At 41.5% G+C, this 15,424-nt stretch overlaps 1 protein-coding gene across 3 annotated transcripts in view; it reads right to left on the bottom strand.

Moving 5' to 3' along the window:
* Nucleotides 1-15,424, bottom strand: part of CNTN1 (contactin 1) — a 326,339-nt gene that overhangs the window by 60,144 nt on the left and 250,771 nt on the right. For all 3 annotated transcript variants that reach the window (XM_061639947.1, XM_061639948.1, XM_061639949.1), the window contains exons 13-15: nt 14,083-14,258; nt 3,559-3,679; nt 1,859-2,017 (exon numbers count right to left, since the gene is read on the bottom strand). In XM_061639947.1, the coding sequence (XP_061495931.1) occupies nt 1,859-2,017; nt 3,559-3,679; nt 14,083-14,258 (456 nt within the window). The remainder of the gene's footprint in view (nt 1-1,858; nt 2,018-3,558; nt 3,680-14,082; nt 14,259-15,424) is intronic.

Here is a 15,424-nt window from a genome sequence, read left to right on the forward strand (position 1 = left end):
GGAGCGGATCTAATAAGACCACCAAACTATGTACCTGCTCCTTTAGGGGGAGTGTAACCCCATCTAGGGCAGGTCAAACGTCAACCATCTGGGCAGACGGCACTCCCACCAACAGCATCTCAGTCTTGTTAGGATTGAGTTTCAGTTTATTAGCTCTCATCCAACCCATTATCGCGGCTAGGCAGCGGTCTAGTACATCAACAGCCTCACCTGACGAAGATGAAAAGGAGTAGTAGAGCTGCGTATCATCAGCATATTGCTGGAAACGCACTCCAAAACTCCTGATGACCTCACCCAGCGGCTTCATATAGATATTAAAAAGCATGGGGGACAGAACTGAACCCTGCGGGACCCCATATTGGAGTACCCAGGGACTCGAGTAATGTTCCCCCAGCATCACCTTCTGGAGACAATTCCCGAGATAGGAGCAGAGCCACCGCCAAGCAGTGCCTCCCACTCCTAAATCCGTAAGTCGCTCCAGAAGGATACCATGGTCGATGGTATCAAACGCCGCTGAGAGATCAAGGAGAACCAACAGAGTTACACTCCCTCTGTCTTTCTCCCGACAGAGGTCATCATACAGGGCGACCAAGGCCATTTCTGTACCAAACCCCGGCCGAAAGCCCGATTGAAATGGGTCCAGATAATCAGTTTCATCCAAGAGAGCCTGGAGTTGGCGAGCGACCACACGCTCTAGGACCTTGCCCAGGAATGGAACATTTGCTACCGGCCTATAGTTGTCCAAATTATCAGGGTCCAAGGAGGGTTTTTTTAGGAGCGGTCTCACCACCGCCTGTTTCAGGCAGGGTGGGACCACTCCCTCTCGTAAAGAGGCATTAATCACCTCCTTGGCCCAGCCGGTTGTTCCATTCCTGCTAGCTTTTATTAGCCATGAGGGGCAAGGATCCAGAGCAGAAGTGGTCGCCCGCACCTGTCCAAGCACCTTGTCCACATCCTCGAGCTGTACCAACTGAAACTCATCCAGTAAAACAGGACAAGACTGTGCTCTGGACACCTCATTAGGATCAACTGCTACAATAATGGAGTCAAGGTCCCGGCGGATGTTCATGATCTTATCACGAAAGTGTTGCGCAAACTCATTACAGCGGGCAATTGATGGTGTTATTGCGTCCTGGGGACCAGAGTGTAAAAGTCCCCGGACAACTTTATAAAGTTCCGCTGGGCGGTTAAGGGATGACTGAATAGAGACAGCAAAGTATTGCTTCTTTGCTGCTCTCACTGCCTTCACATAGAGTTTGGTAGAGACCCTCACAAGTGCATGATTACAGCCGTCGGGATATTTTGAAATAAAATATTGATATTTTGAAAGAAAAAAATGATAAAGGAAAGCAGCTCTGCCTTCTCTTCCTCTGCTGGGAGTCTGTGACTGAGGCTGGTCAATTTTCACACTAGCAAGCAGAGACTGGCTGTTTTCCTTCTGGAAAAGAAAGGAATAAAGCCGTTTCAGTGCCCCCTACCCCCACCTCCTCCTCAGCAAGTCCTGAGTCTTTAACATGGGCAAGACTTGGCTTGCTTCCTTCTGCTTGGAACTTATATTACTCAAGTGTGTGTGTGTGTGTGTGGGAGAGAGAGAGAGAGAGAGAGAGAGAGAGAGAGAGAGAGAGAGAGAGAGAGAGAGAGAGAGAGCTGTGCTGTGAGTAAAATCAACATTATATTCAAGGGAATATGTGAAGGGGAAATTCGGTGTTGGGGGAAAGCCACTGAAGTTCAGAGCAAACAGGATCACTCTGTTGGAGATCAGAATATGTGGACCATTGAAAATCCAGTACTAAATCTAAATTCAGCCGAATTCTTGTCCATTCCTAGTATAGGTCAATCTTTCTAATATTACTCTTACCTGTTTTGGCATCCTTCCAGTAGTCAGAAAGAAAAGTCTTTGACTGGACAGTGTAATTTGAAATAGGACTATGATTGTCTGTCCCACGGCTCCAAGTAATAATTACAGATGTGTTTTTAATATCTTCTATTTTGAGTCCTCCTGGGGGACCCGGAGGACCTGAAAAATATTTCCATAAAAAATAATGACAAGACCTTAACAAAAATTGAAGAGACAGATATTAAGTTATATAAGTTTTAAACACATGCATTGCATCTCTTCAGGCTTTGCAAGAACTCTCCCATTAAGATAACAGCCCTAATTAATAAAATTATGGGTTCTGTGGGACTTTGTCTGAGCCTGGTTTAATTATGAACCCTTGAAGCTCTTCAACTGCCAAGCAACACTTCTCTGGAACCCTTGGTGGACTTTGCAGTATATTAGACTTAAGATAAGTAAAATAATCATGTAACATTTAGTTTGGTCCCGAAAACCCTACCAAATGTTCATCAAAGTAGTTAAAAGCTTGCCTGCAGCTTCATTCATTCACTGGAAAAGAGATAAATGGGTTAAATTTCTGAGAAAAAGAGATACTCCACACATTAACATTGCACCTCTCGTTTGGATGTTGTTTTGCATCATGTATGTAGATGGAAATGGGCTGCCCAAGTCGATCCTGACTTATGTCGACCCTACGAATAGGGTTTTCATGATAAGCGGTATTCAGAGGTGGTTTACCATTGCCTTCCTCTGAGGCTGAGAGGCAGTGACTGGCCCAAGGTCACCCAGTGAGCTTCATGGCTGTGTGGGGATTTGAACCCTGGTGTCCCAGGTCGTAGTCCAACACCTTAACCATTACACTACACTGGCTCTCTGTAATAATCTGTATTTTCTTATTTCTTAAAGTTATTGAATGATATGTTTTTGATTAAATAAATAAAAAGAAATATTGTTTTAAAATGTATATAATAATCTAGCAGGACAGAGAGAATTTGTTCTCCCTCTCTCATAATAAGAGAACTCAGGAACACTGAATGAAGCTGAGCATTGGAAGATTCAGGACAGACAAAAGAAAGTACTTCTTCATATAGCACATAGCAAAACTATGGAACCTTCTCCCAGAAGATGAAGTGATGATGAACTTTTTACAAGAGGATTTGACAAATCCATGGCGAATAAGGCTGTCAATGGCTACTAGCCATGATGATTATGTTCTACCTCCACTGTCTGAGGCAGTATGCCTCTGAAGACCAGTTGCCAGGGATTACTAGTGGGGAGAATGCTCTTGTACTCAGGTCCTGCCTGTAGGCTTCCCACAGGCATCTGCTTGGCCACTGTGAGAATAGGTTGCTGTCCTTATCCAGTAGGGCTTTTCTTATGTGATCTCATCCATCCCTATATAAAGCTGTAGGGCTCAAATCAAAAGAAGGGTACAGGAGAAAGAGTGGCATGGAACTTCCTTCCTTCTTTCACATTTTGTGAGAGCAATATGGATTTCAAGATGAGTGTGGATTTTGAAGGAGGGAACTTAAAACTCACCAGCTCTGGCTCCTCTATGTTGTCAGTCCCTATTTAAATCTATAATACTGGAAATGAAGTTGTGTCATTGTACAGTTTTGCTCTGGAGGCCATATGGGGGAAAGACAGCTTTCCCTCCTTGGGTAGCCACCATTTTAATAATTCTTTTTAAACTAATGTTGATAATCAAACAAAATGTTTACCTCTCACAACAAGATCAGCTGAAGCCGTGGCATTATCAACAATTGACTGAGCAACACATGTATATCTTCCAGCATGTCGTAGTTGGGCATTTTTGACAATAAGTTCACCATTGTTTTTTATCTATGAAAGAGAGAGATTACAGAAGTTAGGAACTCTCCCCTGAATTTATACTGTACACTTAGAAGTTAAAGTGCACTTAAAATGCTGTGCAATCAGTAGCCAAGTAGTGCTAAAATGAAATATGAAGATGATTATGTTACCTGCCACAGACCTGTCTATAGCACTGGAAAGAAGCATGAACACATGTATCAATTAGCTGCACTTTAAAACATTCACAAAAATTCTGAAAATAGATTTTACTGTCTACTGTAGAAGTTGACTGATGTTCAGAACATAATTCCACTTAAACAATATTTTTTTAAAACCTAAAATTATTATCTTATAATACCCTATTCTGCTGAATTCAAAGTGTGAATAGTTGTCATACCTGGTGTGGGATTTGAGGGACATAGGGTACCTTGAGTTTTAATGTGACATAACTCCTATTTAAGTTGAAAGTTTTACTTGTCCATTTCTCTTACACTGATGGATTTTGGATATATCAATTTTATTGATCGCTATTCTACATAAATGTTAGAATTTTAGCAGGAAAATCTGATTAAGTTGTAGATCTGCTTTTTGTTTTTACTGTATACCGTATATTCCGGCGTATAAGATGACTTTTTAACCCAGGAAAATCTTCTCAAAAGTCGGGGGTCGTCTTATACGCCGGGTGTTGTCTTATAGGGCGGGTGCTAAAACTTCCGAGCCGGACTGGAGAATCTGCGGTTGCCGCATATGGTGGGGGGAGCTCAAAAACGGCCACGGCCGCATCCCCGCCGTATGCGGCGACCGTATGAAAGCAGCAAGGGCGGCGCTGTACAAGTACGGTAGAAGAAAATCCACTCACCAGGATTCGTGGAAAGAAGTGACTTAACGCGGTCCCGATGACGAGGTGAGGGGGCGCCTCACCGAGAAGGTGTAAGTGAAGGGCGGAACAAGCTGCAGGCGTCCGGGACGCCCGGGGTATGGAAAAAAGAGATAGAGCGGCGCTGTGCCCAGAAAAACACACCTCTTTCACCCGTCTAGCCCGCCCTTGTATCCTATTACCGTACCTCCTTCTCTGCCTCTCAGATCTCGCTCCTGAGGACTGCAGTGAAGCGGCGCAGGCACGCATGTGCGAGATCTGAGAGGCAGAGAAGGAGGTAATAGGATACAAGGGCAGGCCAGACGGGTGAAAGAGGCGTGTTTGCGCTACCGCTCTGATAGTCTTGGAGACAGGGAGGGCTGGGCAGGCAGGGAGAGCTGACCAATCCAAGCAAATCTGATGTTTTTTTAATTTTTATTTGGTGTGCGTTGGAAGAGGGGTAGTCTTATACGGCGAGTATATCCCAAACTCTATATTTTAACTGGAAAAGTTGAGGGTCATCTTATACGCCCAGTCGTCTTATACGCCGGAATATACGGTATATTTCAAATGCAATGGCTTGTGGCTAATGCAAATAAAGGATTTGATTTGATTTGAGGGACATACTAGGAGTTCTGTTAGCATACTGATCAACCCTCTCCCCAAAGATCTCCTGCCTGAGATGTTGGGAGGTGATCTTGGACCTAGTATTGAAAATGGAAATTTTTCTTGCTGGGAGACCAATATTTATGCTGAGGAAGTCTTATCTGGGGCAGTTCAGGATTTCAAAGCTGCCATAACAACCATGGAATGGTTACTATCCCAAAATATAATCTGCCCCCATGCATATGGCAGGTCATAAACCTGGTTTGGCTCTGTCTGCCATCCAGATAATTTATTATTTGGGTGTAGGGATCCTCTCCAGATCCCTCATCATGGACAGATGATTTCCTGGCAAGGTATAGACTAATGGGGAAGTTAGTTCACCTCCAGAACAGATGGATCATTATGGCTTCTGATGGTCCTTAACATATTCACATGGCTGGCACTCCTTTCAAAATCCCAGTCAATCTATGGTTGCACTGGTAATAACCTGTGTGTTTAATGCAAGCACTCCTATGTGCCCCTTCTACTAGCCCAGGCAGCTCTCTAGTATCTTAGACCATGGGACAGTGAAACTGCAGGGACAACAGCTAGAACATAAGTGATGTGGGATTTGGGCAGAATCCAATCAAACACATTTTACAGACTACAAGATGGCGATAAAGTAATACTTTTCTACTACCACTGCATCCATGTATCAGAAACCAATGAAAGTGTTTCAATGTGTATGAGACCTGCATGTATGCGGCCCAAGCATAATGATAATAAACTCTTGATACACCACTGTAATCCACTTGCTAAGTGTTTTATGAACATATTTTGATAGTTTGTTTCCAGGTGCAATCCAAAGTGTTGCTTTTATTTATGAACATCTAAATAACCTGGGACAGAAGTATCTGAACAACCACCTGCCCATTCTCTAAGGCAGAGGCATCTGTTAGCTTCAGCCAGCATGGCTAATAGTCAGGGATGATGGGTGCTGTAGCCATAACATGGGGAGGGACCTTGATGGATCTCCCTGCTTTAAGGTTATATTCACTAATAGGCAAAAAACCTTGCGGTTTAAGAACGTACCTATAGCCCACAGATATCTCTTTCAAACTTTAAAAGGCAGGGAAATTGGGCACCTATAGTGAATGCACCAGGGGAGCAAGAGACCTGACCTCCTCTCTGAGATATTGGACTGCCCTACAAATTTGTCAAAATGCAAACACCATTTGGGTTGGTCTTTCACAGTCCAATCAACTTCCTGTGCAGCTTGCAAGAATTTGGTAACATGTGCCTCTGAGCATATGGTGACTGGTGGCAATACCTGCCATCGCCAAAGATGGAGAATTACATTTTTGTATGTTTGTTGGTGTTCTTCTTACTTTGCTTCATTCCTGTGTTACTAATGTTTCTACAGAGAATCTAATCTAGAAAATTTTATTTCTCTCATTATTCATCCTAGAAACCTGTGTCAAATTTATTTTTATTAATTTCAAAGCTTTTTTATTGGTCAGTGTCATATGATGCTGAAGACAGACTTTTGTATTTCAAATTGGAGATTATGTTCTATTTCTATTTTGGGTGCATTAACAGTTGAATCTGAAACTGCAGTTTGATGTAAAATCACACTGATTACAATATGTTGCTACTTCAGGAATGACTCTAGCTGTTGGAAAAAACAAACTTAGCCTGCCCAAGATGCATGTTTTCAGTCTGCTATGTTTAAACCACTTCATTTAAGGCAAGGTGGGCACAGTCAAAAACATAGAGCACACCTAGAATTTTGCTAGAATATATTTCACCTCCCACTGTTTTATCTTGTGCAAACTGAGACACTCCCAAGGTCCACTGGAGACTATTCTGCAGAATAGTCAGTGTCATTATTCCACAATTATTTTTGGATTTTTTTTAGTGTAAATTTTGCTAAGTGTTGCTGTACTTCACAAATTCATAGAAATAGAAGCAAAAGAAAATGATTTCCTATAGGAAACTTCACTAAAATTGCAAAGGAAATCAGACATATTTAAAGTGACTATTTGAACTATATCAACTGTCTTAATAATGTTGCTTCTTCCCTGCTAAAACAAGATCAGCACAGCACGTCTTGTTTCTATTATTTGGGCTGAGTGCAGGTGTTGCCACCACTCATCATATGCTCAGAGGCACATGTTACCAAATTCTTCCAAGCTACACAGGAAGTGGATTGGACTGTGAAAGACCAACTCAAATGGTGTTTGCATTTTGGCAAATTTGTAGGGCAGTCCAATATCTCAGAGAGGTCAGGTCTCCTGCTCCCCTGGTTCATTCACTATAGCCACCCAATTTCCCTGCTTTGTAACATTTGATAGAAATATCTGTGGGCTATAGGTACATTCTTAAACTGCAAGGGTTTTTTTGCCTATTAGTGAATTTCTCTGTTTTTTAATCCAGGAGGTAAGAAATGGGATCCTGTGCAAGCTTCCTGAGAATGCGTATTGAGCATGCTTATTAGCATTCTTACTGAGTTCAGTGGGATTTACTCCCCTGCGATCATGCTTAGGATAGGTGAAACTGACTACAGGGGATGGGGAGGGGAGGAGGAGGGAAGGGAGGAAGGAGAGGGGAGCAAGGAGGAGGAGGAGGGGAGAAGGACAGGTTTGATCATTTGCATGTTTATTCAGTTCAGTGGGATTTATTCCCACGCAATCATGCTTAGCATAGGTAAAACTGACAGGGGGGAGGGAAGGATGGCTGGAGTGGACAGGGAAGAAGGAAGAGGGGAGGAGGAAGGGGGAGGAGAGGGGAAGAAGGGGAAAGGCAGGTCTGATCATTGGCATGCTTATTGAGTTCAATGGGATTTAGTCCTATGTAATCATGGTTAGGATAGGTAAAACTGACCATGGGGGAGGAGCAGGGGGAGGGGAGAGGAGAGGGAAGGAAAAAGGGAGGGGAGAGGAAGAAGGGGGAGGGAGGAGATTGGAGGGGAAGGGCAAAGGAAGGGGCAGTGGATGGCAGGTTTGATCATTTGCATGCTTATTGAGTTCAATAGTATTTATTCCCGTGCAATCATGCTTAAGATAGGTAAAACTATCTTAGGAGGGGAAAGGGGGAAGGAGGGAATAGGAGGGGGAGGGGATTGGAGGGGAGGGGAGGTGCAAGAGGGAGGGGATAGGAGGGAGGAGAAGGGAGGGTGGGTTTGATCAGTTGCACACTTTTTGAGTTCAATGGGATTTATTTCTGTGCAATCATGTTTGGAAATGGAAATAGACTGCCTTCAAGTCGATCCCGACTTATGGGTTTTCATGGTAAACGATATTCAGAGGTGGTTTTACCACTGTCTTCCTCTGAGGCTGAGAGGAAGGGACTGGCCCTAGGTCACCCAGTAAGCTTCATGGCTGTGGGGGGATTCGAACCCTGGCCTCCCAGGTTGTAGTCCAACACTGACTTGGGGGAGGAGCAGGGGCAGTAGGAGGAGGGGAGGGGAGAAGATTGGGTGGGTGGGCACTGGACAGAGGGGAAGCCCCTTTACTTTCCAAAAGGAAAACATTGTGAACACTATCATTCTTTTTCAGGGTTTCCCGCACCTTTTTATTCTACAGCAGGCACATGTAGCCTCCCACCCAAACTTAAACCAAAACTGTCCCTGGCCACATCCACACCAGACCTTTACTTCACTTTGGACAGTCATGGTTTCTCTCAAAGAATCCTGGGAAGTGTAGTTAGTGAAGGGTGCTGAGAGTTGCTAGGAGATGCCCTGTTCCCCTCACAGAGCTTCAATCAGAGTAGCTGACTGTTAAACCAGTCTGGCCACTGGAGCTCTCTCAGGGGAATAGGAGTCTCCTCTCAGCACCCTTCACAAACTACACTTCCCAGGATTCGCTGAGGGAAGCCATGACTGTCTCACGTGAAATCAAAATCTGGTGTGGGTGTGGCCCCCTGATTAGCCAAGCCAAGCAGCTGTGAGTCTGGCGTTTAGAACACTGTCAGTTGGGTTCTTACTGAGGATGTCCAACATTATTCAGTTTAATGCAAAATTTATTAAATTAATTAAAAATCAGCCAGGCATTTTTTTATCTTTTAAACTGCAGAAGATGAAGGTCTGCATATGCGGCAAGGTCAGTAGCAGGATTACAGGTACTCTTTGAACATGGCTGATTTTTAATGAATTTCAACAGATTATGAGAACTCAGAGAAAAAAGTGGAAAAGGGCTCTGGGGTTTCTTCTTTTTTTTCTGGGTTTTGTAAGGTTTTGTTTTCAAATGAGCTTATGGGAATCATCAGAATGGGAAGGGGGTATTTTCAATTTAACATTGCGGAATGTGAAGAATCCATAGTATACAGCCACTCTTGCGGCTGTATAATTTGGAAGTGCTGGTCCACTTGTGCTGGTTCTCCTGCATTTGGAGATTTGGCTGATGGCGTCCAGGGCTTTTTCTGTGGTGGAATCCTGCTCGTGAAACACACACTCTAGAAATATTCAGTTCATGCTGGCTTTGTTATTCTTTAGATCCTATGCTAACTCAGTGAAAACCATTTTTTCTGAAATATTTAAGAGACTATTGCTTGTTGCTCTTCTATTGATTCTTGATTTTATATCTGGATTTTACAGGGGGGTTCAGTATGTTTGGTTTTCCTTCTTAAGCAGATCAAGCAGGGTAGTTCTTCAGGGGCAGGGCACCAGACAGGAAGGAGAGTGAGGTAGTGCCAGGCTCCTGTCTTTTTCTGGGAAGACTTGGCCTTTTCATGGGTTTTCCCATCTCTCCTTAAGACCCTGGCCCCTGATAGCCCCAGATTGCCCTGACTCAAATGATGCCCAGAACCCACTGAATCAGCTGATTTGGTTGAGGCCTTGGCCAAACTGGCTACACAGCTCTACTTGATAATTGGAAAAATGGGATACAAATGTTTTAAATAAATAATATAACAAGTGTTTCAAATAAATAATATAAATAATAATATACACACTTGACCTGCGTATGCATAAAATTAAAGAACATTGGCTTACTTCACGTCAGATTTCTTAGCTCTGGTTTAATCAGAGCTGTAATTTAAATAACAATTATGAAATTCAGTCTTAAATTACACCGACTAAAATTAAAAGTTATATCTTCTGGCCCGATTAAGTTCAGCAACAATATCAAGGCCCAATTTCAACCATGTAAGCTGAGGGTCATTACCATGGCAAGTTTCTTTATAAATTTGCTTTGCAGTTTATTAAGAAAATGTACCAAGATCAATTAGCTGAGTTACACGTGTTAATGTTTTAAAGTATCTTCATAAACTCCTCAATCACCCTCTTGAAATATATCTAGAGCACTTTCATATGTTGTAAAATGTTACAAGAGATTAACAGATGGACTGATACCATACCATCTTGAAATGATTAAGATTTTACAGGCTTAATTCCCTTAATTCATTCCAGATTGTTCATTCATTTAATTTCATCCAGTATCTCAGTGGGGGACAGGGAGATAAGAACGCCTGTGAGGTGACTAAGAAATGTTCATTGAGCTATTAGAAAAGAGTTCTCTTTCAGAGCAAGCAAAAATATTTTGCGCTTTCTGGTCAATAAGTCTTGAAGGAAGCTGACCAATTTACAAATGAAAAGAATTTCCAGTAACGAAAACTGTACTTATATCAGTAATTTTGGGGAGGGGGAATTATGTGTATTATCTATTTACCCAAACATATAAAGTCAGCCTTCCAACAAAGAAGATTCTCAAACAAGGATGTTTTAATGAATGCTAGAAATTATGCAAATAGGACAAAAATACGGGAATGCTTCCTTCAGTTGGATGCACCAATAAAACATAGGGAAGATCCATTCCATTTCATATGTATATTGTTCATTACTGTGTCATACACAGAGAGGTTGTATTCATAATTGGAAAAATGGGCCTCAAAACATGGGAATGGTGGTCTTGGTAAAACATATGGATGCTATGTGTTTTGGTTTTGCAAAATATATAACCAAAAATAATATGCCATTCATATCCCTCCTTCTTCCTAAACTAAAACTGTAATTCATGTTGGGAAAAAAAGCATGTGAAGCAACCCTTCATTATGTTATTTCAAAGGTTTTCATCTAATCATGTTGCCAGTGCGAACCAATATAACTAAACATCCCTTGAATGATACATTGTTCTATATATACTTTAGATTTTGTCTAAAACACTGAATTGATCCATGACAATGGTGTGTAGCTGAAGAGGTTTGTGTTGAAGCTCTGCAACAGCACATTTGAGGGAAGAAAACATGCAACCATATCTAGATGGTGTCAATTTGCATAAGAAATCTCCATGGAATCAAGCATTCAGTGGTTTGTAATCAAGCTTTTCAGTCCTCCATGGGAGAGTTGGTTCTGAAAAAAAAGCTTACTAAGCAAATAATGAGCATGGTCAGCAGCAAGCTTAAGCCTCAACATAGAAATGCATGCCCAGTTGTTTTCACTAAAAACCTCAGCTTGGCTGGGTTACAAACTACTGAAGAACTGAATCATGAACTGGAAATTTTGATGGCAGGATTCAGAGATGTTCCAAGTATACATGCAATTTTCCACTCAGAGCTCTCGTCAAAGTTTAAAACAAAGGACCTACATTAAAAAAAAACGAATGAAGCTACTACTTCTAAATTTCACTACTGACACATGACAAACTAATGTTTTTCATCTATCTCTGACAGTAGATGTGTTAGGCATGTCTTGCAAATTATGAAAGCAACACATAAATCCATACAATATCTCTAAAAAGCATTAACTTCCCATATCTCTCACTTGAGTATTAATATTATTCTAGCTACCAGGATGCAGTGAACATTGTTAACTGCATCAAAGTCTGACCAGCCTCTGATATTCAACATGAGATTATGACATAAAACAGTCAACAGATATTTATGGTGATAAATGCCAGGATGTTTAATCTTTTCATCTCTATGGCAATTCACCACTCTGATGGGTCTTATTAATCTGTCAGCAATTTCTCCTCCCATCCCAAAGTGGGAACAGCAAACCTTATGCAATGCTCCCACCTGGTGGCCAGAGTCTGTAACTCCAAGGTAGGAAAAAGAATTTTTAAGCATAGAATTAAACGTTACCTTTGTCTTGGAGCCTAGTTGGGGAACACCACCTTAAAAACTGCCAGGTGGGTTTATCCTTGGCTAAAGGTGAGCTGTACAGCTGTTGGTTTTACAGAAGCTACAGGTGGTATGTTAAAATGATACTCATGGTGTATACATTCATCTCACTATTGTTGCTATTCACAGAGTTTGTAGTGGGATAAAAAAAAAATGCCTTTATCACATCACCTTCACCTCTCTCTCTCAAGGTAGAACTATGCACAGTCAGGCAACTCTTTGTAATGCTAATATTAGGTAAAAGACATTTGCGGGAAAGATCCAGATATGGAGGGGGTGCTTCACTCTTCGCACCACTTCTCCCCTGAAAATGGTAGTATTTAATCTAATTCTGCCACTCAAACAGGCCTCCAAGAGGGTCTGTACAGCAAACTGAATGGTTTTTCTGTTACTCAGGTTTGGTTCACCTGTCTGTCAGCACTAGACTGTGTTCTTCAACTCCGATCCTTAAGGTTGACCGCCTGTACCATCACAAGCCACATGAGATCCCAGCTCCATTAGGCCCTTGACTTTGATTATTTGACTAACCAGACAGAGTCCTCTCTGGCTTTTAAAGAACTGGTTACTATGCTGACATAGTTCAGCTCTGAAGTTAAATGCTCAATATAAAATAATGAGTCTGTCTTTCAACTGTCAAATGAATTTCTAGGATTCATTCTCTTTTTCAGAAGACTTCAATTGTGCCTCAATAATCACAAAGAAATCCACACCCTCTCAAGGAAATTCTGGAGAACACCAGTCTTGTGTGTCCTGATACAAGGCTTTTGATGACCGAACAGCAGTAGCCCTCTGCATGCTGAATGGCTATCTGAATAATATTTCATAACTACAAAAAGGATGCTGCATGGCTGAGGGAGGACCCCCAAATAGTGATCTGAGCTATGCACAGGGCACCCTTTGCTATACAATCCCAGCTTGTGCAACTTCAGTCCCTGTTCCACCTTTCATTCTTATTTATTTATTTATATTTATTTATTTATTTATTTAATTTGTATCCCGTCCTTCCTCCCAGCAGGAGCCCAGGGCGGCAAACAAAGCGCTAAAAACACTTTAAAACATCATAAAAACAGATCTTAAAATACATTAAAACATAACAGCGTTAAAAACATTTTTTAAAAAAAACTTTAAAAAAAGGTTAAAAACATTATTAAAAAACATATTAAGCAATTCGAACACATACACAGACTGGGATTCATTCTTCCTCAAGAGATTATCACTACTGGCAACACAATCATCTGTATGCCAGGGTGACCTTCACATTCAACAGCATGCTCTTAAAAATTGCCATTCCAACTACAGATATATCATAAAAATGCTGAAATTTATGCTTTTACACAGAAACTTGATAAACAGCCTAGGGTTTCTAACCCCACTTATCTGGGAGTAAGCCCCACTGAATTCAGTATGACTTACTTCTGAGTAGACATGCTTAGGATTGTGCTGTAGCTTATCTAATTTACAGTTGTCTTTTTTTAATTTATATTTTATTGATTTTCGGGGGGGGGAACAGTAAAAGTCCGCAAACCCCAGAGGTGAGTGCCAGAATCAATCACACAAGTTTACCCAGACTGTAGATGCCAGGAGTAAAAACGTTCAGAGCCAGGAGGCAAGGAATAGTAGGAGACTCTTGGAATAGCTCGTTTTGAAGCCTACATTCCACTACATCATCTATAAACAATGTTGTTTCTACAAGGTTCAACATCATCACAATTTTTCCATTTATAATAAATTTCTGGCATGAAAAAGAGTATACTAGTCCCTGAGGTGGTTTTCCTCATCCCTTGTAAAATATCTGTCCCCCAAAGGAAAAATAAGAAAATTAAGTCATCACATAATCCAAACCTGAGTATATCAGATACAATGTGTAATATCTTACCATGATGGACCTTTCATAATGATCACTCTCTTTATCAACATCTATTGGATATCCATTTAGAAGCCAAATAAAAGTCAGGTCTAGAGAGTGATCATGGTCTGCGATACACTGCATGGTAGCATTCAGTCCAACAATGACATCAACATTAGTGGGTGCTAAAACAATCTTTGTAGCAGCTGGGAAGTTCAAGGGAAAAAAGTAGAAAATTTGCATGTCACCAAACAGCAACAACTAAGCTTCTGTATCTGTTTGTTCTTATACATGAGAAACTTCACCATAGAAAATTTATGCATTTAAAAAAGAAAAATAGATTCAACAAAGAGGGAACCTTGGATCAATTTGCAGATGATTTTCATTACAAAATGGAGCAATTTTTTAAAAAGTTTGATTCACATTTTGTTGTCCTTTTTCTCACCGTAACAACTGGACCACCATTTCCATTTCCTGACCTACTACATCATGTGCAAAACATTTCTGCTGAGGCCTCTCAGTTATAATGATGAAAATACACTTACAGTCCAACTTTAGGCCTTGTTTACTTGGAAGAAAGACACACTGAGTCCAGTGTGCACAGGGCTGCAGTCTTAACCAAAGCTTGGAAAAGTTACTTTTTTGAACTACAACTCCTATCAGCCCAATCCAGTGGCCATGCTGGCTGGGGCTGATGGGAGTTGTAGTTTAAAAAATTAACTTTTCCAAGCTCTGGTCTTAACTGATACATTATCATACAAATATTTATAATAACCCTGTGTACAGTAGACTTGTTAAGCTAGGCCTTGGGAGACTAAGGCTCAAATATCCATTAGTCATGAAGCTCACTGGGTGACCTTGGGCCAGTCACCATCTCTCAGTCTAACATATCTCACAGGGTTGTTGTGAGGATAAAATGGGAGAGGAATATGTATGCCACTTGGAGAAAAGTTAGGATATAAATATACTGATTAATTAAATAAATAAATTGAATCCATGTCGAACCAAAGATGTGAACCATGAACTTAACTTATAGTTCATGCTCTAAGCTACTAAATTATACCAATGTTGCCTGATACTGTACTTCTGGTACTTTGGTTTCTGAGAATAGCATTGGGTGATTGTCTTTCAGCCCCCTGGCAGTTGTGCTGTGGGGTGCCGCAGGGTATCATCTTGTCCCCAATGCTACTTAACATCTATATGAAGCCCTTGGGAGCAGTCATCAGGAGATTTGGGGAGAGGTGTCAGCAGTACACTGATGATACCCAGCTCTATTTCTCTGTAACATCTGAATCAGGAGAGGCTATGCAAGCCCTTGACCAGTGCCTGGACTCAGTGGTAGGCTGGATGAGGGCCAGTAAACTGACTCTGA

Source organism: Rhineura floridana, chromosome 8 (assembly GCF_030035675.1).
Source record: "Rhineura floridana isolate rRhiFlo1 chromosome 8, rRhiFlo1.hap2, whole genome shotgun sequence".
Taxonomy (NCBI): Eukaryota; Metazoa; Chordata; class Lepidosauria; order Squamata; family Rhineuridae; genus Rhineura; species Rhineura floridana.